Genomic DNA, 27,295 nt, shown 5'->3' on the forward strand with positions numbered 1-27,295 from the left:
TGCATGTCTCCCAACATTTCAAAACATTCCTTTAAACAGACATAATTTAAAAATACAGTATGGTGTAAAACAATCAGCAGTTGGCACTTTTTTTCAAATACAACTTGAAGTATGAAACCACTTTGACTAAAGCCCATTTCAACTTGGTCAGTCTTAAAACTTTCAACAGGTGGCATTTTATTTTTTTATTTTTTTCAGGCCACCCTCATAAATAGCAATGAAAATGTTTCTCCAGCTTGAATATGAAAGGCACTGTGATAAAATTTCTTTAAATGGACTAAATGACGTTAATGTTTGTACAGTAAACACAGAGCAAGCCCTTTTGTTAAACAACCCGTTCAATAAATTCAGTTTGGGGAACTTAATGACAGGATATGTTATCTCGACTTGTTGCTCCTTGCCCCGCGTAACTAATCATACCCATCAGCAGTGCTTATTAAAGGACAATTCCTGCGCAAAACGAACCTAGGGGTTATTAACAGATGTGTACCCACTCTGTCGCTTTCTGGGACATGTTTTCATGCTAATCGAATGAGTTTGGAGCTTGAAAGACGCTAGCACAGACCGCTGATTAGCTTACAACACTAGTATTCAGGGCACAGGGAACATAAAAACAAATCGCTATTTATACCACTAAAGAGGCTCAAAATATCACCAAACTTCAACGGTGGCATAATGAGGGTCCCAACATGTTAACCGAAGCATTGAGAACTTTGTAAGTGTACAGACAGTTTATTGAACGAAGAGCTGCGGGAGCTCTTCGTTCGAGAGCGCTACTGGTAGTCAATGCCGCAACACAGCCTCGTACTTCGGGAAACTGGTGGTGTACCTGCGGACATTGTGAAGCTATGGCCACCGAACAGGAGTGGGACCTGTTGCGTCACGATGCCCAAGAGACGCAGTGTTTTGTACAGTCTGAAGATTTCCCCTCTCTGATAAACAGGGCTGTACTTGAAACTTTTTCGGCGACCCAGACCGGAGAGACCAGATGGACAGTTATCCACTGAGTAAGTGCACTAGACAAGTTATGCAGAGTGCGATTATTTCAGATATTTTGAGCAAATTGCTTTTGATTTTAGTTTGCATCCAAGACGGCGGCGGCATGTAAATATGAACGCGAGTGTCTTTATAATCTATCTTTTCAATAAACTGTCTGTACACTTACAAAGTTCTCAATGCTTCGGTTAACATTTAGGGACCCTCATTATGCTACAGTTGAAGTTTGGTGATATTTTGAGCCTTTTTAGTGGTATAAATAGTGATTTGTTTTTACGTTCCTTGTGCCCCGAATAGCGTTGTAAGCTAATCAGCAGTCCGCGCTATCGTCTTTCAAGCTCCAAACTCATTCGATTAGCATGAAAACATGTCCCAGAGAGCGACAGAGTGGGTACACATCTGTTAATAACCCCTAGGTTCGTTTTGTGCCGGAATTGTCCTTTAATGTATTACGCCTTGAGCATAAACACTGAAGGTGAACGTTTGAGATAGCATCCACTCTGAGCCAATCACAGTGATTTATGGGATGAGAGCGACGCGTATTTTAACTGAAGTGCAATGAGATCACATGAGCATTTTTTGAAAAACAATTACCACATCTATTTATTTTGATTATTAATCAGTAAACACAGGAGTATGTGGTAATGATGCCGTAATCACTGTTAACTGCTATTGGTGGTGGTGAGGTTACTGCGTTATAACAAAGATTGGTAACACATTTCAACATGGATTTTTTTTTTTTTTTTTTTTTTTTTTTTTTTAAAGGACCATAAAACCACATGTAACTATATTTTGAGAAATTAGGTTTGAAAATTAAAATCAAAAAAATTGTATGGCACCTTTAATGTGAGTTTAAGAAAACACAGTGTCTGACAATCAAGAAAACAGGCATATTTCTTTTGTACTTTCATAGCTGAAATTGTACTATGACGATTGAAAAGTAAACATTGTACCTGAATTAAAAATAAGACTGCTGATTCACAGAAGAACAGGCGATTAAATATATTAAGCCCACAGCTCTATAGACTATTTAAATTTCACACATTAGTCTGATTTAGATCGACAAAACAATAATTCACCTATTATTGCAAAAATGTAAACATCCTTCCATTGTATCATGACAATATCTTTGCAAATACAGTCAAAATTGTCTGCTAAAAGTTGGCCTTTTTGTTTTTGTCTTTCTCTTTTTTAATGTCATATTAAAGTATGACAATCAAACAAAAATACAAACTATTAACTTTTGATTTTGGAGTTGTTTAAAGCTTCTGTGTTGGGAAACGAAAACTTTTACATTATTGTTACCATCAAACCAGTAGCACTGAAAGGATTAATTTCTCTCTCACTTATGGAGTAACTAATTTGCATTTGCAAGGCTTTTCTTGCTTTTCTCTGTTTTACACCAGTGTAAATGGAATACTTTGAGGTTTTGGATTGCTGGTCAGACAAAACAAGACAATTTGAAGACATGGCCTTGAGTTCAGGAAAATTGTGAGGGGCCTTCTATAGACTAAACAATAATTGTTAGATGCTGTCCTACAAACACATGAATAAAGTAGTGAATTGCAAATACCTTTTTATCACATATCTAAAAATACCACATGATAAATTGATTATTTGAGTCTGGGAACCATTGATTCATCTACAATTTTGATAAATGGTTGCTTGTAAAAGTAACTTTTTAAAGCAAAAAATTTTATACAATTGGAAACTTAATATCTTTGAATTTTAGACAAAACGAGATGGCCCCATGGGCTGTAGGAAATTGGTGTGCACTTTCTGACATTTTATTGACTGAACAGTTGACTAAAAAATACCTAAAAAATAACAAATTTATAGTAATAGTAGTAGATTTTGCAAGTTTGGGAACTTGAACTGTATCTAGCTTTCCTCTGACAGCGTTTCACAGTTTAATATCATTCTAAATGAAATATGTAAATAAAATATATGTAATGTAAAATAAATATCTATATAGCACCCAACAGAAGCAACCATCAGAAACTTGAAGCTGTTTTTTTTGCACAAATGAATTTGAAGAAATAATCTTTGATTTGCACCTCATGTCACACAGAAGCCAAAAAACCCTCCTTAGCAGAAGTTGAGAATTTGTATTTGCGTCCTATATTGATCTCCACATTGAATAGACCATTAAAAAAAAACTACCGCTAAATGCCATAATCTGTAAATCTAGAACATTTGGCCTTCCGCCATCAGCTGAAAATATTACCTCGATATGAGTGCTTAAGAAAAAGATGACAGCATCCATGGGTCTGTGCTTCGGTTACCTCTCCTACCAGACAGACAGTTTGTTGAGAAAATAATGGATGAAATTAAATATTGGCCAAATGAAACATTCTCTTAAATGGTACATTATATATTTCTACTGCTCAGAAATAATTTCAGAAGAAAAAAAACAATGGTACTTCTATTAGCAATTAACAATATGATAAAAGATCTGACATCGCATAGGTTCAAACACATACGTTTTCATTTTGACAAGTACCTTAGTATTTACATGTAGCAGCATAAAACCACCCTGGCTGTGATTATCAGACTACAAGATTACCTTTCTTATATCTCACTCCAAAATGGCTGTCGATGTGGATGAGGTGGAATGTGCAGTTTTTGTTGTTTTAATTTATCCTTTAGAAGTTGATTACTTCTTTTTTTTTTTTTTTTTTTCTTTTTTTAAGTTTGTCTACCGGCCATTATTACCTAATGCCTTTATTTCATATTGTTTTCTACCAATCCTAATGGCACGTTTGATTTTATTCATCATACAGTTTGCAAATAAGTTTTGGCACTTAAAATATACAGTCTTTCATTTTTTTCTTTTCATTTTTTTTTAAAATATAATTAAGCACAGTTATAACAGTAATACACCGTCCAGTCTAGTGATAATTTGATGTGAAACTTTCGTCTCCGTATTACCAACTGGATTACAAAAAGCTGGTCATCACATGGAAAACAAAATGATTACAATTAAAAATAAAAGAATAAATAAATAAATAAATAAATATCTGACTACGGTTGATAAATAGCCTCACAAAAATCTTCACTTTGCGACCCCTTAAAAACAGACCATTCACACCGGATAACTGACAAATTAAGTTTCAGCACTTTTTATGTGAGGTTATAGCTTAATGCCACTATTTGAGGTTGTTGATGTCTCCATCAAAACATGTAAGTAAATCCTATCTACGATGCTGACTAAAAATCTCAATGAAATATTTGGCCCCCTGCTTTTGGTAAAAAGGACACAGTCAAACCTGTGGCTCCAGTGAAGTGGGAGTAGAGACAAAGAGCATTTCAGTGGCCCAAAAAGTCAAAAGTGCAACGTGACAAGCGTAAACCGTGTAAACCGCATGGACCTCCTGCAGGTCTGGGACGATGTGCAGGAGGTATGATCGGAAATGATATGCTACTTTTTTATTTGCTGCATGTGGATAGGAGGGAGCCAAAGCTCGTTTAATCCATGTGTGCTACTTTTACCATCATTCAGTTTAGTATAATTCTGCAAATATCAACATCTTTTCTGTTCATCTAATTCCATTTTTCTTGGACTGGACGAAACCATTCCCTAAACTATGATAAAATACAATTCCATAGGATTGTGTGCAAAATGCTCTATTGGCATATAGTAACAAATAATGATCTATTCTACTAGCCACAATATCACACTAAGATGCTTATGATGAGGTATGAATATTGGCCAGTATCTTGGAGGAACCATTAACCTTCCTTCATGCCAACAACTACTCTACTTCTTCTGTAACAAGGGTCTAATTTTTGACTCTCATAGCATTTAAGTAAAAAAAAAATGTAGATGGATGTAGATTAACTAAATGATAGAAACTATAAAAAATGTCTAAGTGAAGATGGGTTTATGAATTAAAATTTGCTAATACCGTATGGCAATGACTGATTCCACTGAAAACAGAGGTCTCTGCTCTAAGTCATAGCTAAGCATAAAGTCATATATATCTACTGTATATATATGATTTTATGCTTATATATAAATATCCATATAGCCAGCAAACAGTATTTGCAGCAAAAACTGCCAATTTCTTGAGAGAGCTTCACACCACATATCTAATACATAACACAGAATAAAATGGCAAATTCTCCTCAAATATTTTTCATTTCCTTTTATATGCACAAATAGGTTTCAGTAAGTTTCTAATTAGGTACCTGTACTGTATTAGTCAACCCGACAGTTGAATGGATGGATGGATGACAGTGAAGGGTCCAGTGTGCTCAGATGAGGATAAGCCTTCATCTGTCTTCATTGTTCCTCTTCAGTTTGAACACCGTTTACAGAGGCAGGTCTGTGCTGTTGTGGCGAGTCTTTCTGGAAGTCCCATCATCCCTGGGCAGAGCTTTCTGCAGGTTGGACATGGCAGCGGTCTTCTTTAGGTCAATGACTGCGTAGCATTCACTGCGCCGGGATGCCTGTGGGCCACAATTTTTGGGTGGTAGGCGCTGGTGCTGTGGCTGGGTCTGGGCACCCCCGCTGCTGATGGCTTGGCAGGGAGGTTCTCCCTCTAGGTCCACCTGGATGTAATTCAGCTGCCGCGATGGAGGCATGTGGCCGTGCTCACAGCCTCCAACCCCTGACCTTGATCGTCTGCGGAAATCAAAGCTAAATATTCGCCCCCCTCTGTCTGGTTGACACGGCCGTGGATGCGGAGGGCAGGCGTGTCGGAGCCGGGGTGGCTGGACCTGCTCTGTGTTGACATAGTTCTGCAAGGCATCTCTGTGGATGCCCCGACCATCCTGGTGGTACCCGTTGGGTGTCCCAGGGCCTTCTGAGAACTCATACTCATCAAAGTCTTCCTCTTCTTCCTCATATTCCTCCTCATCCTGCTCATCGTCTTCCTCTTCCTGTTCGTCATCCCGCTGCAGAGCTCTGTACTCCCACACCGGCGGCAGAGAGGGCAGGTTCTCGTAGTTAAGCAGAGCTGTCCGACGATGACCTCCACCCATGCCCCTCTCGCAGGCGTAGCCCTGCAGGGGTAGAGACGACGGGCCAAGGGCGTGTGGGTGCATGAGGGAGTGGGTGTGACTGTCCCCTGTGCTGCTGCTGCTGCTTGAACCCACAGACTGCGACACACTGCTGGGGCTCAGCCGCTGCTTCCGGCCACTCCTCAGCCCGTTGATGTTCTCATAGGTGAGTTCGCCACTCTGGCAGCTGTCCGGGTGCTCGAGGCCCGGATGCCGGTGCGTGTGGTGATGGAAATGGTGATAGGAGTGAGAGTTGCACAGGTGCATGGAGGGCTCGTCTCCCTCCGTCTCTGAGCCTGTTGCACCCTCTACTGGCTGAAGGCTGTGAGGATTGTGCCCATGCCTCTCCCTCTCTCTCTCCCTCTCTCTCTCCAGTAGATGGCGTTGTGCCGGAGTGGGGCCCAGCATGAATTTGACCTCCTGTGAGGACGGCTTTAAGAACACCTGAGGATCGTTATGCTCCTCCAAGGGACAGCACCGCAGGTTGGACTGCGGATTTCCTTGGCCGCCGACAGCAATGGCTCCCCGTGTTGTTTCAGGGAAAGAGCTGGGCCGCACCTCAGGCAGGGAGTGCACACAGTGACGCATAGAAAGATCCCCCTCCATACTAACAGTATTTACATAGGTGTGGGCCTATTGAGGAAAATAAAAACAGGGTCACATTGTGAACTAGTACAAACACAGTGACCTTTAAGGAGCAAGAATAGGTCTTACCTGGTCTTCCAAACCCATGAGGCTATGTCCTTGATCATCAGCAAGAGAGGGTTGGGAGGAATCACCTCTGATTGGATAACCAGGGTATCCATTGGGAAAAGCCTGGACAGGGAATGCTGGAGCTGCAAACACATTTATGTGAAAATATAAAGACACAGACCAAAAAAAGCAAGGCAAGAGCTCTGATTCAGTGAGTTTGACAAACATGCCCAGGGAACTCAGAGAAACATAGTATCAAGCTTTAAAAAGGGCATACATAAGTTACAGTAAATATATTTTGTATACACTCTAGTTCTATTGTTCTCATGTTTAAATTATTTGATTTATTGTAATTTTAGGAAGCATACTTTAAATGTTTTTGGTTTTATAAACATAGCCAAACCCTAACTTGGCTCAGGAGATTCAGTATTAGTACATGTGCTCATTGTGGTTATGGCCGAGTCAAAAAACAACAAAAAACAATAACATTTTTACTTTATTAGGGCTAAACTCAGTGGAACCTAAGGGACTTCTTGTCAATGGCTTTTGAGACTAATCATCTCGTAAAAAGAGATGTATTCACACCAAAGCAAACCTTTTTAAGACCAGGAGCAGTACCGCAATCAGCACCATCATCCAAGGCAACAAAAGCGATCCAGTGGGTCAACAGCAGATAAGAATAAAGTGCTGCCTGCCAACATGGACAGCAGCCAGCTCTCAAACTCGACTCTAACAATGACACGGATTTCTGTAACATTCTGCTTGAGAGACACAAGAACTATTTAGAAAGATGATATGAGGATGATATATCAAGGTACAATAACGCAAGTTAAATCACAAGACTATTTATTTAGTCTCTTATGCCACAAAATTGCTTAAGAGTGCAATATGTCATTTGACTCCTTTAAAGTTTAAAATTCTACATAAGTGACTAGAAATATTTTACAATAGCCACTTATGTATTCAAAATTACATGATTAAAAAGTAAAATTCATGCTTTAGCAATAGTCATATTGTGTTTTAGATAAAAAATCATAAATTAAAAAGATTTTAAGATTCTCTCAAACATGTCAGATTTCAAATGGTAATAGCTGCATTTATATAGCATTTAATTATAAATTGTTTTTTTTATCCAAAGGGCTTTACCCTTTAGGTTACACAACACTGTTTTGCCTTCTCTAAGGTGCCTTCTCATTCTGCATGATGCGGGATACACTCTATATGTCTGAGCAAATGTAATGTTACTTTAAGTTTTTGGTGTGTCTATGTCCATGAACACATGCTGTACCAAGAGCTTCTCTGGCCTCTCTGTTATTTGGATACCTTTATACCTGTGACTCAGTCGGTTCAGTTTAACCAGTATCTATTAATAACTTTAAAATTCTGCTAAATTTAGTGCTGTATTGCTGCATGCAAGTTCTACAATTAATCTAAAGTGTATAATTAGCTGTGCGTGCGTGCGTGTGTGTGTGTGTGTGTGTGTGTGTGTGTGTGTGTGTGTGTGTGTGTGTGTGTGTGTGTGTGTGTGTGTGTGTGTGTGTGTGTGTGTGTCGGTGTGACTCACTGTTGGGAGTCTGTGGTGTGCGAGACATTTCCATCTCTGGTGTGTGACCACTGCGACTCATCATCATTGACTCTTCCACCACGTTGATGCTGTTACATTGCATCAGCTCCTGAAGCAGATTGAAGATCTCTTCTGCCCGGGAACACTTGAATGCAAAGATTCCTAATCAAACGGGCAAAATAACAACATTGAAAAAGACCAGTAACAATAAAAAAGACACATAATCCATGGCTGAAGGATAGATGCTATATCATAGTTATAGAAATAATTTATACATGCTGATAACACACCATATCAATAAATAGTCAACTCACAATTTCGTTTTATGTTTACAAAGTTATATTTTGTCCTTTTACCGCCGAAAAAAGGTTCCTGTCGCTAAAGAATTTAACATCTTAACATCTCGTACTGTTAAAGTTACAAGGTTTTTACAAGCACACATGGGATGCCTCCTGTCCAGTAACCCTACATGGGTGAACACAAGCGATGTGTTAAACATATGCTTAAATCAGACAACAGGATATTTGTGTCTTTTGAGATCAGTGTCAGATCAGAAGATGAAAAGAGTCATAGGGTTGTGCTGTGTGACTTGGCGAGAGACATGACAGACTACACGTTGACTACCTCGACCAATCACGGCTTTCACAACTTGTGTGATGTGTAGACCCACCTTGCTACACCCGACAGGAATATCAACAAATGTTTACACACGTGATCATAGTTTTATAAAAGAAAGTGAACCTGGAACCAATAATCGTCCCTTGGCAATGAAGAAATGCTTTGTGGAGTGTGTGAGTGCACAGCTTACATACTGCGTGTGTTAAACCCACAGGTGTGATTAATTTGGTATTATGCTCCTGAACCGAGCATGGTATTGTCAAATGGTTTGAAGTTCACTTCATTCATCTTTTGCTTCTCCCTGTTTGAGGGGCCAGTATACTAGATTAGAACTGCTTGTCGGATGGTCCAATAGCCTTGGAAACGCCCCTCCGCGCCTTTCCGACAGCGCAATTGGTTTAGGGTGTCCGACCATTTCTGTACCTTTCCGTAAACCACCAATCCGACATTCACACTCGCTTCACACAGAGATTGGTCCGCTGTGCAGAGGTGAGAAAAGTGCCAGGGTTTGAACTTCCTTTCTAAGTGCTCTTTTTAATTCTTGAAACAACTATTTCTTTCAATTTTAAGTGAATAACCGAGATCAACACTATAAATGTCTTCCAGGAGGGACTGTCTGAAAATGTACAACGATCAGATCTCCCCCGCTTGATGACAGCAGGCTTTTACTAAACACTTTTGATTTTTGATGTGGTTGAACAACAAGTCTTGCTAACTATTTTTAAACTAATATAACTTGATCTTAGAGTTGCAATTTGTGCTCCTGTGGGTCAACGTCGCGGAACAGGCGGTAGAAGTTGTCAAAAGAGGAAGTGAAAAGATTCAGACAGGCTTTTTGTCGGGATGTTGTCAGGCATCCAAGCTATTGTGTTTGTTGTCTTTCACTATCAAAGACTACATGGGATAAAACAAACAGCTGTTGCATCAAGAGCTAATTTTTGTTCCAGACACTCCAGTCGGGTCTGGCCATTATCAGGCTGATATTGTGTAGTCTGAAAACGACAGAAATCTTTTTCACAGCGGTTATTTGGACTAAAAAAAAGCACAAGTGTTACTAATAACATTAATAAGCGCTCCATTCTATTAAAGTGTCCCGGTAAGACATGACAGTTATCCAGCATGCACATTACGAGGACCCTGAACCTGAACATTCAACATTCAATTTAATATTCACACGTGATTTTCCTACATGTTAAAATATCTTTAGTGAAAAAAAGCCTAGTAAGCACCACAAATGGTAAAAATTGAATAAGCATAAAACATGATCATCATTATGACTCTACAGCTGTGATACTGAGACAGAAAAAACAGTTTCTTACCCTGCCCAGTCTGACAGCGACGACCGCTCTCAAAAGAAAACAGGTTGGAGTCGTAGCCGTAGCGGCGCAGGCAGAGATACGGCCACCGGATGGCATCTCTCTTGCGTGTGTGAAGAATGAGCTCGGTCTGAGTGAGCTCCATGATCCCAGAGCCCAGCTCGTTGCCTTCATCGTCCACATTGGTGACCTAGGACAGGGAGAAGAAATATAACATGAGAGAAGGAATTTTAATTGCAGAATATTGCAATACACTGTAAAATACATTAGTTTATTACAGAATAATGGCACATGGAAACAAACTGTATAAGTAGTGGTGTTATACAGGTGATTAACAGCCCAAAAATCTCAATTCAAAGCAGATCTAACATGTTGAATTTGAAGTAAATGTGGGATTATTTACCTTAAATTTAGTAAGATGGTTGTCTCGGACGGGGTCTCTGTACAGACAGCTCCAACAGCTCCCCATAGCTTCAGCAGGCCAGCTGAAACCTGTCATGGAAGGGAACATCATCACCCACTGCTATTAACAATATCTGCAATGTAATGCCAGTTATCCAACTCAGACAACACAACACTGAACATCCAACTTCAGGGAACAGCCACACACAAACTTCTTACTCAGTCCAGGCCATCGGTGTAAAGGGATTCACGTATCAATCCCAGGATCTTCGACTGGGCATCGTCGTCACTAGCCATTTAGTTTGTTGGACTGACATCTTCAAGAGAAGCATCATGTTCTCCCCCCTGAAACCACAACAACAATCAGGTTTAGACATAGAACTTTTGTGTCAATCCATACATTCCCCCTGCAAGCAAATATCAAATATAAATGTTGGTCATTTTAGCAGAAATATATAGGTGGAGTCAGGGCATCACGGTGGCTTGAACCTGTTGCATCATGTCATCCTATTTCTGCCCTAAATTTCTGGTCGAACGAATTTCTGATCGACGACGTTTCATTTACGGTATTGTTCTGGTGGTTCGGCCGGATGTTCCTCATTATCGGCCAGATGTCCCTGACCTTCCGCTTTCTTTGTATTGGAATTCTTAACTCCGGTCGATTCTGGAAACATCCTCCGAGCTAGAACCGACAATCAAATATATTTATCTTTTTTTTAAAAGACGCCCAAGACGAGTGTGATTGGTTTAAAGATATGCCAATAAACCAGAGCACGTTTTTCTCCTATCCAGGAATGTTGTGTGGACTAGCCAGACTTTCCTCCGCAGCCCTGTGGAGATAGCTCTGGCAATGCGGGACTACATCTCTACTATCCAATCTCAAGACAAAATGTCAGAAAAGCCTTCAAATTATCCACAGATTTAGAATATCTTAAAACATGATTACCAAACATTTAATATTATGACTTTTTAGTGATAAAGTTACAGTGACAATTGGGAGTTTGAGCTTGTCCACAACTGTCAACATTATGAAATACCCCCCATAACTAAATAAAGGGAAGATGTCTTCATCCCCTATTGAGGACCATGATATGTGTTCAAAAGTAGGGATGCACCGATTCCATACACTGAATCAGTATATTTAGTCCCACAACATATGGCATCCAGATTTCAACTGTGCACTTTATTGGCTGATAACCTGAGTTGAGGTACCACCCAATCAGAAGAGAAAAAGTTAGACTGGTGTTAAAGTTAGACTCCCTAGTTGAAAAGCTAGTAAGTGGACTCTGAGTTGAGATTATTTTGGTGCACATCTCCATGTACAATCACAAATAACCAAGACGAAATACAACAAATTATTACAGAATCATATACAAATTAAAGAAATAGTACAGTGAATTTCCTGTATAGTTATTACTGGAAATCACAAGCTATGCATATGCATCTTAGGGATCAGGAGTGAAAAGTAAACACAGAACAGAACAAATATTAAAAAACAATCTTACACATCTGTGCACTGAGCTATATAAAGTAAACACAAAACATCTCCCGTTTCTTGTGCTCACATCTGCACCAGTGATCATCCTGTAATTTCTGCAACTTGTCACACTTAACAGCCCTACAAACAAATTTCAGATCAACACCGCCGCATTATGTGTGCTCTAACCTGGGCCTCCACATCTGACTGGAGATGCCAGGCTGGACTCCACAACACCAATTCACAGATACCTTGAATCAAAGTTAAAAAAAGAAGAAAAAAAAGAGCTATGCTACATTACACACAATGTCATACAACCCAGTGATTGAATGGGCTTTCCCTCCATCTGGGCTATTTACAGCAGACAAATCACTGCCTTTTGCTCAATTAGCCAAACCGACGCAGAACCCCCCAAAACAAGCAGACAGCGAGGCTTCATCTGCCCCGTCAATGTGCAGAGACTTCAGCTCAGCCACCGTGAAACCAGGACACTAAATGCACAACGACACGGTTCAATGACCATTTGTTCTCATTGGTGTGAGGATACAATAGCGTGAGCACATATAGCAGTCAGGACGACAGCGATGGTTTGCTACTCACATGTCTGGCACGGATTTTTTTTATATCAGCCCTAATGCGAAATGAGCATTGAGACTGCGATTAGTTATCTGCGGCGGCTGCTGCTGGTAGCGGGATGTGGCACATGCACGGCAGAGACGTGGATAAAAGATGCGGTGAGAGCAGAAAAAATGTTATTTTTTTCCTCCTATTACGCCCCCTACTGCAGCACGGGCCTCTGCCTGTATGACATTTCCCAAGCAGCTGGGGTGAGAGTTCACCGCCAGACAACGAGGCTGAGAAAAGCGACAAGAAGGTAAGAAACGCTGGAGGACCAGAGAGGAAAGGTGTGCCTGGCTGACGGACTGGGAGGGGCAAAAAACCCACTGAACTGGGAGTTAAAAGCATCCCTCCGTGCTGTAAATGTTCCCATCAATGTGTGTGCATGGCTTTTTCCCCCCTCTTTCAGTGTAGCCATTAGTCCTCCTCCACTCAAAATTATGTTTTGCTTATACTTCTTATATGAATGTATGTTTGACAAACGGCTGTTTTCACATTCATCCTCTGTAGTGGTGCAGTCGAATGTATTGTAGTGGGTATACTGTAGTATATATATATATATATATATATATATATATATATATATATATATATATATATATATATATATATATATATATGCCAGAATCTGCCTTTGGGGGGGCATATCATAGTGGGGGGGTCTGCGTGTCCTCCCCAGGGAAGTTTTTAGCATCAAAGACTTCATTTCCTGTACACTTTATGCACCAACTTACAGTGGAAATACCTTTATTTAGCCTTTGTGAAGAAGAAAAACACAGATGACAATTCAAAATATATCAAAAATATAATGGAAAGTATGTTGTTGCGTGTGGTGCGTGGGTATATGGAAATCCTGGAGCTTTCTTAGTGGGTATACTGCGTATACTTGCGTATCACGTAGACTACATCACTGATCCTCTGTGTTCACTTTAAATGAATAGTTGTTGGAAATTCGCTTCCTTACTGGGAATTAGCAGATTAATACCACTTCATCTCTACTGTATGAGGCAATCGCCAGCAAGTGGTGTAGCTTAGCATAAAGACTGGAAACGGGAGAAACTGCTGGCTCTGTCCAAAGTGGTGGAAATTGGTGAAAAGTAGCCTACATTTACATAAAAGGGAATAAGAGATCAGATTTTTTTGAAGTGGGGTTGTTGTATGAGCAGGCTACTTGTTAAGGAGGAGGGTTTTAGAGGTTGATTGCCATCGTCATGATGCATCGGACAGAATGCTATGAGTGAGTCACAGAGAAAGTCAGTCCATTCAACAAAGATTTATTTAACAAAAGGGTGAGGCAAATGATAATGGATAACAGTAGTGATGGGCATATGAAGCTTTGGTGAAGCACTGAACCACTTAGAAGAATTGTTTTGAAAATGGGTTCATTACTCGAAGCTTCAGTAACAGCGACCTCGCCTGGTGAAGTGCCAAGGCTGCATCTAAATTATCCTGGCAAGATAGTGGACAGGAGGCTTTAAAACTAGTGACACACACACACACACACACACACACACACACACACACACACACACACACACACACACACACACACACACACACACACACACACACACACACGTTTGTTTCACTATCTTTGTGAGGACCCGTCTTTGACATAATGCATTCCCTAGCCCCTTACCCTAACTTAACCATCACAACTAAATGTCTAACCTTAACCCTTACCATAACCTAATTCTAACCCTAATCCTAAAACCAAGTCAACCCTCAAACAGCCCTTGAACCTTGTGGGGTCCAGCATTTTGGGCCCCACAAGGCTGTGCAGACCCCACAAGTATACTGTATTCCCCGGTTTTTGGACTCCACGAATATAGTAAAACAAGCGCACACACACACACACACACACACACACACTAAGAATGGGATATCATTCTTTTGACAAATAAAGATTAATGAATTTGTGTACTATGTTATTGGGTATTGGGGAGAAAGTGCTTGGGAAACAGAGGATTTGCTGGGAAAATATGGCACAAGTTGGATGTGCTTGTGTAACTATGGCCACGGGGTATAGTGGGATAGGGAACACTCAAAGATTTTTATTAAGGAACATTATTTTTTTTCCACACTTTTTGGACTGAGCCTGTTTTTTTCTGCTCACAACCTCGCCACATTTAGAGAAAATTCGTTCAGAGGGAACGGATGACGCCGGCTGACGATTTTATCCAAAGCATTACATATACCAGGAGCGATCAGAATAAAGTTTTCCCACGTCAGAACGACCTCTCTTCCTATATGCTTCCATAGTAGGTTAATGAAAATAAATCGATACAAACAAACTAATGCTTGTCACTGTAGAGGCTACTACGAACCAAACGCAATGTTGTGCATTAAAGTTATTATGCTTTGAGGGCGCTACAATTCAGACTCGGAACGAGGCGGTGCCAGTTGCAGTGCAGCAGCTGACTGGTTTGCGTGTGGCGGTGGCGCTGCGAACCACTCAGCTGATTCATTCAGAGAACGAGGCAGTTGCTGCTTCGGACGTCATATGTCACGTGATTTTTTTCCGTACCAAAGCAACCTTCGGAGCAGTGGTTCAAAGGGAATTGTAGTTAATGGTTTGAAGCACGTATCGAAGCTTCAGTGTCATACTGCCATCACTAGATAACAGACACACATGGGTTGGAGAATCTGGAAGAAACAGAAAGAAATAGCCTAGAAATTAGAACTTAACAGTCAATATTCTAGTAAGTTAAAGTAACACTTACAAGCAATGTGCCTTGGTGGTTGGTGCTTACATAAACAAACATTAAACATTAATATGAAATAAACAATAAAAACAGAAACAAATACAAAATAGCTGTTTAACGCAAGAAAAAAGAGGCTGAATGGTTTAGTGCAGTGTGCAAACATGTTAAGGGATGTGCAAAAAGTTTGGGATATATAGTAATGGGCAGGTGTATAGTCCATGATGTAGGTTAATGCAAAGTGTAGTGACTTGTTCTTCCACAACTGTCCACAATAAAAGTAGCAATCTAAACACATGAACTAAAACGTTTATATTGTTTAATCCATACAAAAAAAGAAAAACAAAACAGAAATTTAATAACAATTGCCCGTTTTACAGGGGGGTTATGTGTCAGACTAGTCCTTAACATATATATATGTTTTCTTTGTTAAAACAACCAAAAATGTATCTACACTTTTTTAAGTAGGAACAACTTCACAACATTAAGTAAATATAACTAAATAAGTAAAAGTAAACTAAACAAGTATATATAAAGTAAACAACTTAAACTACTATAGTTTTTCAAGGGAAACAGATTTTAAAGTTTAAAAAAAAAAAATTATTATTTTTTTTATAAATAAACAGACAGACAATATATATGATCAATACTTACACTTTCTTAATCTTGTAGGAATCTGCTGTGTAGAGTGGTTTGTGTGTCTCTAATGTTAGCTGCACTGAAACGTCAGGGCAGGCAGGCACTGAGTGGTCACTCAAACCTACTCAAAAACTCATCTCATTTCACTAAGGCTAGCTAGCTCCCCAGCGAGTGTTCATTTATCATTTTAATACTTTTGTGTCATTCAAAGGATACCCAGGTCCTGGGATCCTGGGAGCTAGCTAGCCTTAGTGACAGTTGCGACCACTTGTTACCTGAAATTAACGTCAATTCACTCAAAAAATACAAACAAATCAACTATTAAGGGTATTCTACTAAAGTTAAAACCAATATGAAGGTTCTTCAATGATATTTACCCATTACAGAATACATAATTCAGTGATTTGACTGGTTTTCATATTGCTGGGGTTATTGCCAAAAGAACAGAGCGCCAGCCCACACAGTGAGATCGTGGTACCTTTGACTCAAATCGGATTTTTTTTTAAATTGGGGCCATCTGCAAAGATACTTAATAAATAAATAACTTCTATTTCGGATTTTTATCAGAAACTGCTTTATTGGCCAAGTAAGTGTAAACACGAGGGAATTTGAGTCCGGCTTTGTGTTTCTTTCAACACAGAAACAGACATAGCCTAACGTTACGGCTAAAAACAAAGATGAACAAGGTAACGTTAAACATGAACATTTACTACTATGTACACAGTGGTGTAGTCCAGGGTATACGCTGGTATACGGCGTATACCTACTTATTTTTCAGTCAGCATTGCGTATACCCACTTCTAAATCCCCCCTGATGCGCACCATTCAGTAATATCTGTGCTTTTGCCCATTTTTTCCTCAAGGAAAGTGAAGCCATGACCCACCCTCCTCTGCCTCTAATTGGCTGGTACTCGCTGCTTTCACTGATTAGATTGGTTAACTTTAGGCATGAGGACTGATGAGCCAATCAGAGGCAGAGTAGGGCGGGTCATGCCGAGGAAAATATCGCTAATACCTCAGGTGCCAGTGAAAAAAAACAAAAAAAAACCTCAGGTGCCGGTGCCACTTGACTACGATAACGGCAGCAGACCAAACAACAGATGAAGAAATAACACAAGCGGCGGTGTGCCACCCCAGTTGATGGAAGACATAATTCTGAGGTAAGTTTTAAGGTGGTTTCCAAATGAATCATTATTTTAAACTACTGGCAAATTGCCAGTGGCAATATGACTGCACATTTAGAGGAGAAGAGATAACACCATGTTTGCCTCATGATAAATACATTTTACATTCATCCAGGATGCTTGTGTGACCAGTAGTAACTACAAACTGCTCCTAATCAAGTCATGATCATTTTATAATAGTGAGCAAGTAGAAATGACAGATTTTTGGCTAAACTAAATCATAGTCTTGCATGTCGCTGTTTCTAAAACAGGGCTTTTTTTCTGGACTACTTTAAAAAAAAAAAAAAAAAAAAAAGGTGAACACTGAGAGTATACCCACTTCTCCAGGGACCACTACACCACTGTATGTACAGATATAAGTTGTATATAATAAAGTGTATACATGCATGCGTACACATACGTACATAAAGTTACATGTAAACCGATCTATGAATCTTTTAAACAGTAAGGCAATTAGTGCAAATGATCCAGTAGATAGCGCCAATGTTCAATCAATGTTAGAGTTACAATGCATTCTTCCAACAGTGAGGTCACATAAGCTGATGATGTACTACAATTTAATTTATCGTATTATTTTTTATACTGTCAGTACTTTTAGAGCAACTTTTATAATGGATGAAGGGCCTGGAACATGTATGTTGAATGAATTGAAAGACATTTTAACATAGGCCTACTGAATATTGACTTGAATTCACTCAATACATTTTGTGTGTGTGTGTGTGTGTGTGTGTGTGTGTGTGTGTGTGTGTGTGTGTGTGTGTGTGTGTCTATGCTTGCCATACTTCTCCTGGGTATCCTTTGAATGACACAATCCACTCGCCATAAGGATCTGAGTACTTCACCAATGTTCGAAGCATAACATGGTGCAAACAGTCTACTGACTTTAAATGTATGTATTGTAGTTTGTTTACCATTTTAACATGTTTTACTAGCCAGAAGCATATTCTGGATAGCTGTCTTTAACTGACTCCACTGAGGAACAAAAAGCTACCTATGAGAGGTAGAGTTACTAGCGGGAACTATCTTGACGGTTATTTAATCTTTGTTGTCGCCTATTCAGGCACGTATCCAGTTGTGTAACGTTATGTTTTGTAAGCAACGAGGAAATGTAATAACCGTCAGAGCAAGAAGTAAGGGAACGATAGTGTATGATGTGACCTTCGGAATTTTGTGGACAACTGTGGCGTTATACAACATAATTATTTAGCTAGTTAACTAAAAAAAACAACTAACAAAATACTCCACCATTTCTCTTGAGTAAGTCCTCCCGACCAATCAGCTGCGACGTCAATGTTTGGTGTGTGTGTGTGTGGGGAGTGTCTGTACCACACTGATAAGACAGCCCTGCCCGTTCAACAAACTTAGCTAGCTATATCACAATATAACAGCATGCCTTAGGTTTTCACTGTAACGTTAGGTGTGTAGCATTAATTAGTCCGACAAAACAGCATACATACTGTAACGTTACATACTGTACGGACAACAACTGAGTGAGGGGTGAGTAACATGTTCACGTTAACGTTACCTAACGTTAACGTTACACAATATGACAGCAACATTACGTTTAACGTTAACTGTAACTTTGCGCTACTGAAACTTTGACCTAGCTAGCTAACTGTCCTAAAATACCTCTCTCACATCCAGCCCGACGAATACTGGATTTATGATGCAGATTGGGCAGATATTATAATTTGAGTGTTTAAATCAGACACCAGCTTTGGTCTGACGGTGACGTCGGGTCCCTGGCAAAAACATGTTTTTTTTTAAATTGTATTATTAATTAAATAATTCTATTTTTTTACTATGGAAAAAAGCAAATGCAAGTGTTGTTTTTTAATACGACAGTTGTCTGACTCTGTATTTGGTTGTGACATTATGTGATCAGACCGTCTGCTGGGCATTCGCAAAGATCCTTACCACGACCTATTTAGCTATTTTGCAAAAGTTTATATAGACAATTCAGCATCCTAAAAACAAAACAATTTTTGTACAACAAAAACATTGTTTGTAAGAGCCAAAAGTTTGTACCACGCTGTTTGATCGCACTTCTGGGACAATGGTTTACCTTCAGGGCCTTCTGCCAGAGTCAGGTGACATAAAAACTGACAAATTCTTATCTGACAAGGAGTTGGGTGGGTGAACAGGTCTGAAACAGGACTTTAACAGGGCAAAAGAGTAAGTTAACAACTTAGCTAACTTGAGTGGACGTTGAAACTACGGCCATTTAAAGTCTCAATAATTGCTGGGTATAATCGATATTTCTCATATTAACAATGGCCCACATACAGTACGTGAATGAGGGTCTTTATTAGTGATGAACCCACAGAGAAAATGAATTATCACGTGACTCTGTCAAGTAGTGAGGTTTAATACCCAGCCCTAGCAGAGGTTGAAGAGCTAATGTGTCCTGCAGAGCATGTGGCTGCCTATGCTTGGGATGACTGCCCTGCCGCACCTGGGAGGGCTCATTGGCGGTTACATCACACGCAAACAGGTGAAGACCTGGTACACGACCCTGAAGAAACCATCATGGCGCCCACCAAATGCAGCATTCCCTATCGTGTGGACCTGTCTGTATACAGGCATGGGGTAAGCATAATCGTAACAGGCTCCTACAGTCTCTGAGATCTACAACTGCAGTCTTTTATTCTCAGTGATGCAACCTCCTTATCTAAATGATCCTTTTTAAAATTTTGTTACACAGGTATGGCTCCTACCTGGTGTGGAAAGAGCTGGGAGGCTTCACTGAGGATGCACTGGTTCCACTGGGACTTTATGGGCTGCAGCTAGCACTGAACTGGACCTGGACTCCTATCTTCTTTGGTGCACACAAGCTGAAATTGGTAAGTTTCACACATAAGCGTAATAATTGAATTTAACTGGGAGACCAAATGGGAAGATTATGAGGGACGACAGCTCAATATCCTACATCCACATGTCCATTTAACAACCTTTCTCTGCCCAATTTAGGCACTCATGGAAATTGTTCTTCTCACGAGTACCGTCGCAGCCACCATGGTGTCTTGGTATCCCGTCAGCCGCACTGCCACACTGCTGATGGCGCCCTACCTGTCCTGGCTGTGCCTCGCCACCTCTCTCAACTACTGCATATGGAGGGACAACAGTGAGGAGAAAGAGGAGTAGGGACAGTAGACAGTTCTGTGTGCTTTGTTTCCAACTCATGTTTCTTGTCATTAAATTGCTGCACTGTTTCACTGCTTAGCTTTTAGTTTTTAGACAAGTGAAAAAAAAAAAAAGAAAGATACAAAGAAGTCATGAGGTCATTGAGAGATAGTGTTGTCATAGTTTTTCTTGCTTGCCATCTGCAGCAATGGGGCGGCAGCATAATACACACCTTAGCCTTACTCTGTCTGATGAGGATAAAACAACCTGCCTCTGATCCATCTTTGTCATTGTTTTGTTACCCAAACTGGATAGATCCCTGTTAAAATTCAAAGCTCTTAATGCAATATTAATCAGGCTACTTCTTTAAATTGAAGTGAATGAGAATCACCTTGTCATATTGTGACGGCTTTTGTATGCAACTACGATTACAATATGGACTAATAAAATAATCTCTTGGGTGTTAAGTGTAAATTGCATTTATTAGCTTTTTTAAATAAATGTCTCATTTATGTTGTATTTATGTATTTTTGTTCCTTGTAGTTACTGCTATAACTCAATTCAAATAAAGATGTATATCCAATTGATCACTAGTGAATACAATAAACAATTGGAGTTAGATGTTATCTTGCAATTAAAATCTAAAGTATTTCAGTCTAATTTATGTTTGTGGAGGGAATTCATTTTCAATCACCCTTCTTCATATTTTGTGTTTTTGATCCCTTCAAAAGCTATAGGTGACGCAATTTGTAAAGAGCCATAAAATAGAGCAGAAAAATAACAGTCCATAAAGATCACAACAATAGCTTTATTTATATACATGCAATGAGAAAATAAAGGAAAGGAGATTGGAAAAAAAGTTATTTTTCAGGAGCTTTCTCTGGAACGTCTTCTGGTGATTTAGAGAATCTCTCCATTAATGTTTTCCACAAACCCTTTTTTTCCTCGTCCATCTGTTGCACATTCCCTGTACAGAGAAAAAGTCAACTGTAATAAAAGTGTGTTTCATAAATAGTTATGGACATAAATGTGATGTTGTGGGTACATACCTGACAAAAGCAATTTACACTCTTCCACTGTAACTCCAGTAAAGCTTGTGTCTCTAACGCGAGGAAACTGAGCATACACAAACACATTTGGATTAAATATATTAAAGTCTTTTTTTTTATACATTTCACACAGAAGTACACACTCATAAAATAGCTAAGTGCTTTTCTAGCACCAAACTAATGAGACCTTTGTACTAACTCTATAAAGTCTTTTATTACCCTCATCCCTAATAGAACGCTAAAAATGAACTGCCACAAGGTTTTCTTTACAGTCTTTGAACGTGACTGAGAAGGTAGTTCTTAGCTGATACATTTCATGTTACAGACCGGAGGGGAATGTATTGTCCACACAAGGATTTATCTTTCATCTGTTGCATTTACAAGAAAAGGGCAGGCCAAAGCACATGTGATATGTGAATATATACTCTACTTACTCGTTGTCTGTAGAAGTTGTCATTAATGCGGACCAAACTTTCATACATGTGGTCGCACTTCTCTGGATCTGAGATCTAGTGGGGAACATGTATTGATTGGACAAATGTCAAATGCTATAGGAACATCATTTCTCAAAAATACAACTTCAGATATTTTACTGACATTTTATTAGAGCATAGAACAGACGACATTATAAAAGTGCAAACAGATACAAACATTTGTACATCGTGTTGTAAATGACTAGGCAAATTCATTGACATTGAAAATAATCACATTCTATAAATAAATGAATTGAAAATAAAAGATAATTTGTTACATGAAAAAAGTCAGATTTAATCAAACCTCTGTTGCTGTTGGTGTACTGCTTGATGAATTAATTTATATTTGTAATAAAAATGTGACCATTTTAAAAACTGACAACACAGACTCTTAAAAATCAGTGGTGTGAGAAGCTTTTAGACTAAAATAAAAATACTAATGCAACAATGTAAAAATCACTCCTTTCCATGTTAAGGTCCTGAGTATTATCTGTAAGTATCATCAGTATCAAAAGTAGAAATACTTTTAGCAGATTATGCAAATTAACCCCTCGATGATAAATAATGAATGGTATTTTTATATATATATATATATATATATATATATATATATATATATATATATATATATATATATATATATAGGCCAAAATAACACAAACTTGCAGTACAATACAGTACTTTATTTTTGTGGTATTTGTGTTATTGATGTGGTTGATGTGTTTAAGCCAAAAAAAAATAAGATCAGTCATTATTCAATGTTTTAAAACTTATCCATATCAGTATTATCTTCAAAAATCCATAGATAGAGTGAATAGAGCTGTACATTTTAGTGCAAGAATGTGCAAAACATTGTTGTTATTGTAAAAATAAATTTAATGGAGTAGAAAGTACAGTATCTTTCTATGGTGTACGTTAATCAAGTATAGGCCTACGTACAAAACAGAACTATTTAGTGCAAGCACCTCAAAATTGTACTGTTCACATGACGGCAGCATTTCTAGCTGGCTCATTAAAATGTGATACTTGATAATAAGGTAAAAACTGATACAAAATGAAGTACATTACATCGCCCTCTAAAGCTGCATATATAATATTGATCATAAAGATCATAAAGAGGGCCAATCAACTTCCAGGGCAGCCAAGGTCGACGGCTGTTGTTATCATGGATATTATCCACTTAACGTTAGCTTAGCTCGGTGTAAATGTAGCCGTGTGCTGTGTCAGTTAAACTAGCTACAGTAACTTACCTGTGTGTTTTCACCCTCACGGAAGGCTGAAGCTACTCTCTGCCGGAGAAACGTCCCCAAATCCCGTGCTTTCTTGGCCTCGTCCCGGGGCCATTCCTCACACAGCTTTAGGAACCGACGGTACCTGGTGGCAGACATCTTTGGACAACGGACATGTACTTATTCTTCTTCTTTGGGTTTTAACGGCAGCTTGCATCCTTAATGCAGCAGTACTGCCATCTTCTGGAGTTGGCTAACTCCTACAGTGTCCAGTATGTCAGATTTTCCTTAGTCCTGTTCTCATTCAGGGGTTGATGCATGGTATTTATAGACTGTGTAAGTGATGCCAAAACATCTCGATCTGCAGTATGTTCTGTACTCCTGCTGATGTTATCCCAACATTCATTTAATTTCCTCCAACATGTCATTTCTCTCTGATACATATTCCCTGCAAATAACAAGCACATGATCTACAGTTTCTGGTAACGTTACCTCACAATGATCACATCATCATCATCATCATCATCTTTATTGCCAGAGTGAAGGTCCATTCAGAAGACACAGACATGACATACAACATACATTAAAAAGACAAAGATAAACATATAAAGAGAAATAAAAACAAAAGAAACAACAATACTGCATTTCTATAAAAGACACAAATACCAGTGTTTCCATAGTGATGATTGGTATCTATGGCACTAAACCTAGGATTTGCCAGCAGCATAACAATGCTGTTCTGGGAGACGTTCAGGCAACAAATGAATTTGTAGATCAGACTCCTCAATAATGCCTGGAAGGTGCTGATCCCTGCATTACAAAACAGGTCACTTGCACTAGAGCACCTGGGTTTGTTGAGCAGTATCCTCATACAGTCAGCTTGCCTTTTTATACTTAGTCCATAAAGGAGCAGTATACAAAGGAGTGCAATATGCTTAAACAGGCTAATTTTGACGTCATCCGTGCTCATGTGGAATTTTCTTACCAGCATGTTAGCTTGGGCATATAATATCCGACGCTGCCTGTATATATCCTCGTCATCAGATAACCGATCTTGTCGTGACCCAGATATTTAATTTTATTACATACACTCATTACTTGTCCTGACAGATAAAAGTCTGGAAAACAAAGATCTTTGTCCACTTTTGTCCTACATATCAAGACAACACTCTTTTTGGCACATCATATTTCACCCCATATTCAGAGCAGATATTCAGCTGCTGGGAGAGAAAAATGGCCAGATCATCAGCATACATGAGATGATTAACCAAGGTGTTACTAATCATACAGCCAGTTTTGCATCTTGTCAATTGGTTGGATAACTCATCCATGTACAAGTTGAAGAGTGTTGGTGAGAGTAGCCCCCCCTGACGTACCCCATTACTTATCCCAAAGGAGGCAGAGACTGTATTACCCCATTTAACCTGCATACTCTGGTTGGCATACCACATCACAAAACCAGTTGGATGCTTCATGTGATGTTATGTAGCCTATTATGCTGTTGAGGTTGCTGAGTCCAATTCTTAGCCTGCTTATTGTGACTTGCTCTTTTAGTTTTGTTCCCCTGCTTCTTAACATACCTACTCCTTTTTTTTGGATTGATGTTTCCCTTTATAATCCCAACGCTGTTGCCATTGTTGATGGACATGTACTGCAAATCGAGTCGGGTTAAGGACCTTATATACTGTCTACGTTAAGGACGCGTAAAGTATGAGCTTTATCGCACTCCGTACTTGTGTTACATCTAAACTCTTCCTTCTAGTTTCCCGTCCTTGCTCCTGTCTGTTCCCCTCGTTGTTGCTGCTTCTGTCGTTGCGCCGCACGTTAGCAAGATGAGCGGGGCAAACGTTAAAAAGGGTCCTTCCTCCGGTGTGATGGAGTGGATCGGTTCAGCGTGTCGATTTGCAACAGACAGAAACGACTTCAGAAGGTGAGATAATGGGGATGAAACGATGTGTGTTTGAACGGTGTGGTCGTTAGCCGCGTAGCTAATTAGCACACACTGCGTCCGTCAGGAGGATTCGTCCTTGTCTCGTCCATCTCTCTTTTGTTTTCAGAACTAGTCAAATCACTTTGTCAATATCAAGCCATGTGGCCGCAACATCCCCTGTTCAATTCCGGTTCATGCCATACCCCTTTCCCGTCAGTTTCTGGCTGTATCTTTACTCTTACTGTCGAGTAAATTACAATGTCTGTGTTGTGTTGATGTACAAAATAATGACCATCATCTGATATTATTATAAGTTGAATACAGTAGAAGCCCAGTAGATAATATTTGCCCCAGGAGGTTCATTTAGCCTCAGTCTTGTCAGCTGACCTAGAGATGTATATTTTTGTGCTGTTTGTTTAAAGTTTAATGTTGTAAGAATATACTATCATTTGGGGCTCAGTGCATGTCTTATCATTCATTTTTCAGGAATCTTCTGGTCAACCTGGGCTTGTTTGCAGCGGGTGTTTGGGTTGCAAGAAATCTCTCAGATTTTGATCTGATGTCTCCTCAGCCCGTAACATAACCTGGTCAAAATACATCACCACCGAAACCAGGATGACGGTGAGATCATGAAATCATCTTCTTTATAAGAGCCGGAGGGAGGTGTTACATAGCTATTGGCCAAGCTAATGTGTGTTATAGTAGCAAGTAACTTTATTTATCATGAAAATCAAGTTGCAATTGAACTGCAGTTCATATGCAGACCAATGTTACAAATTATTTGCTTGAAGAGCTACATGTTTGTAATTGACATGATTTTTGTTCCTTTTAGGTGTCTTGGACCAACAAAGAAGAAACAAGGGATATGAATAAATGACTTTTGTATGACTAGTTTTACTTTGAAAACAAATCATCTTGTTGACCCAAATCAGCTTCATCAGTTTTCGTTGTCCCATAGATTTTGAAATAGCTTTCATTTAATGTTTAAATTTGAATCATGTGTGATGTGATTTCTGCAGCTATGTCCACTCAGGAGCTCTTTATTGCTGCAGCTCGTAAATGTCTGTCTGCTGGTAGAAAATCTCTTTCCGTCCCTCAGAGTCTGGATCTGGCTGTTCAGGTCTTAGCTCTTGATTTGGGATTGAAACCGGCTTTATTGTACGATAGCAACGGTGCCGGTGCAGATCAGGTGCAACAGTATTTGAGCTCTTTGCAGTCTTCCCAGCTTGTGTCTAAGTCACTTCTCACACTGGATTTAAATGGAAACACTCTTATTATTAATCCACTTACGGTCAGATCAAATGTAGAACAACTGGTTCATGATAACAACGTGGCCGTTATTGATGTCTGCCACTCACTGGAGAAGCCCACCATCGCTGGCCTGCTCAGAGGAGAGCTGAAGAGCATGACACACGATTTACAGCTTCTCCTGAGAGGGTTTGAACAACTGAAGGAGGCTGAGAAACCTCATTATGTTGGAGAGAAATCAGAGGAGTGGAACCTGTGCACAGCGTTTGGTATTTTATTGGGTTTCCCCGTCACTTACTGGTTTGATCAGACCAAGAGTTTTGAAAACTGTCTGTCTATGACTCCCCTGATGGTGACTACAGCTTCAGCAACATGGCAGGCAGACACCGCAGGTCACAGATGTTGTTTGTACTCCTTCAGCGTCCCGGCTGTTCTGCTTAAAGCGGTCCAGTCCAACCTGGAAAACTGGAAGCTTTGTTTACAAGAAAGATTTCAGCAGCAAAATGTCCTAAAGGATCTTACAGTTTGTCAATCCACAGTCACTCTGCCCTCAGTTTGTTTGTAATGCAAGCATGAAGTTGTCTTTAAAATAAATTGTTAAAGAATATGTGGTTTTTACTTTATCACTCCATTAAACTGTGTCAAAACAGGTTTTTTTTTAATGTACAGTGGTATTCAAACTAGAGGTGCAACGATGAATCGATTAGTGGTCAACTATTAAATTAATCGCCAACTATTTTGATAATCGATTAATCGTTTGTCATTTTTTTTATTAAAAAAAATAAGATTTCTCTGATTCCAGCTTGTTAAATGTGAATATCTTCTAGTTTCTTCTCTCCTCTGTGACAGTAAACTGAATATCTGAATTTTGGACAAAAGACATTTGAGGATGTCATCTTAGGCTTTGGGAAACACTGATCCACATTTTTCACCATGTTTTGACATTTTTATAGATCAAACAACTAATCGATTAATCAAGAAAATAATCGACTGAAAATAATCGTTAGTTGCAGCCCTAATTCAAACCCTG

At 39.4% G+C, this 27,295-nt stretch overlaps 5 protein-coding genes across 9 annotated transcripts; 3 read left to right on the plus strand and 2 right to left on the minus strand.

Moving 5' to 3' along the window:
• Positions 1-1,586: 1,586 nt before the first annotated feature.
• On the minus strand, positions 1,587-13,059 carry frs3 (fibroblast growth factor receptor substrate 3). 3 transcript variants are annotated; one of them, XM_031287524.2, is made up of 8 exons: positions 12,671-13,059; positions 12,260-12,321; positions 10,813-10,938; positions 10,595-10,683; positions 10,195-10,381; positions 8,258-8,419; positions 6,715-6,836; positions 1,587-6,633 (listed from the first exon to the last, which is right to left on the minus strand). In XM_031287524.2, the coding sequence occupies exons 4-8, from the start codon at positions 10,658-10,660 to the stop codon at positions 5,311-5,313; spliced, it is 1,860 nt and encodes a 619-aa protein (XP_031143384.1). In that variant the 5' UTR covers positions 10,661-10,683; positions 10,813-10,938; positions 12,260-12,321; positions 12,671-13,059; the 3' UTR covers positions 1,587-5,310. The 3 variants fall into 3 exon arrangements, with proteins under 3 accessions (XP_031143384.1, XP_031143382.1, XP_031143383.1); XM_031287522.2 differs by lacking the exon at positions 12,260-12,321; XM_031287523.2 differs by having other exon boundaries at positions 12,260-13,059.
• Positions 13,060-18,387: 5,328 nt separating this feature from the next.
• On the plus strand, positions 18,388-20,849 carry tspo (translocator protein). 3 transcript variants are annotated; one of them, XM_031287624.2, is made up of 4 exons: positions 18,388-18,626; positions 19,627-19,802; positions 19,918-20,056; positions 20,184-20,849. In XM_031287624.2, the coding sequence occupies exons 2-4, from the start codon at positions 19,630-19,632 to the stop codon at positions 20,355-20,357; spliced, it is 486 nt and encodes a 161-aa protein (XP_031143484.1). In that variant the 5' UTR covers positions 18,388-18,626; positions 19,627-19,629; the 3' UTR covers positions 20,358-20,849. The 3 variants fall into 3 exon arrangements, with proteins under 3 accessions (XP_031143484.1, XP_031143483.1, XP_031143485.1); XM_031287623.2 differs by having other exon boundaries at positions 18,401-18,710; XM_031287625.2 differs by lacking the exon at positions 18,388-18,626 and adding an exon at positions 19,144-19,388.
• Positions 20,850-21,123: 274 nt separating this feature from the next.
• On the minus strand, positions 21,124-23,376 carry LOC116041641 (ubiquinol-cytochrome-c reductase complex assembly factor 2). The gene is made up of 4 exons (XM_031287637.2): positions 23,109-23,376; positions 21,820-21,894; positions 21,386-21,452; positions 21,124-21,303 (listed from the first exon to the last, which is right to left on the minus strand). Exons 1-4 carry the CDS (start codon positions 23,244-23,246, stop codon positions 21,197-21,199), a joined length of 387 nt encoding a protein of 128 aa, XP_031143497.1. The 5' UTR covers positions 23,247-23,376; the 3' UTR covers positions 21,124-21,196.
• A 1,520-nt stretch (positions 23,377-24,896) lies between these two features.
• On the plus strand, positions 24,897-25,918 carry tomm6 (translocase of outer mitochondrial membrane 6 homolog (yeast)). Its single transcript, XM_031287640.2, has 3 exons — positions 24,897-25,017; positions 25,504-25,638; positions 25,850-25,918. Exons 1-2 carry the CDS (start codon positions 24,920-24,922, stop codon positions 25,598-25,600), a joined length of 195 nt encoding a protein of 64 aa, XP_031143500.1. The 5' UTR covers positions 24,897-24,919; the 3' UTR covers positions 25,601-25,638; positions 25,850-25,918.
• Positions 25,919-25,949: 31 nt separating this feature from the next.
• Positions 25,950-26,869, plus strand: c6h1orf74 (chromosome 6 C1orf74 homolog). Its single transcript, XM_031287591.2, has one exon. The coding sequence runs from the start codon at positions 26,015-26,017 to the stop codon at positions 26,828-26,830; it is 816 nt and encodes a 271-aa protein (XP_031143451.1). The 5' UTR covers positions 25,950-26,014; the 3' UTR covers positions 26,831-26,869.
• Positions 26,870-27,295: the final 426 nt, after the last annotated feature.

The sequence above is a fragment of the Sander lucioperca genome, chromosome 6 (assembly GCF_008315115.2).
Source record: "Sander lucioperca isolate FBNREF2018 chromosome 6, SLUC_FBN_1.2, whole genome shotgun sequence".
NCBI lineage: Eukaryota > Metazoa > Chordata > Actinopteri > Perciformes > Percidae > Sander > Sander lucioperca.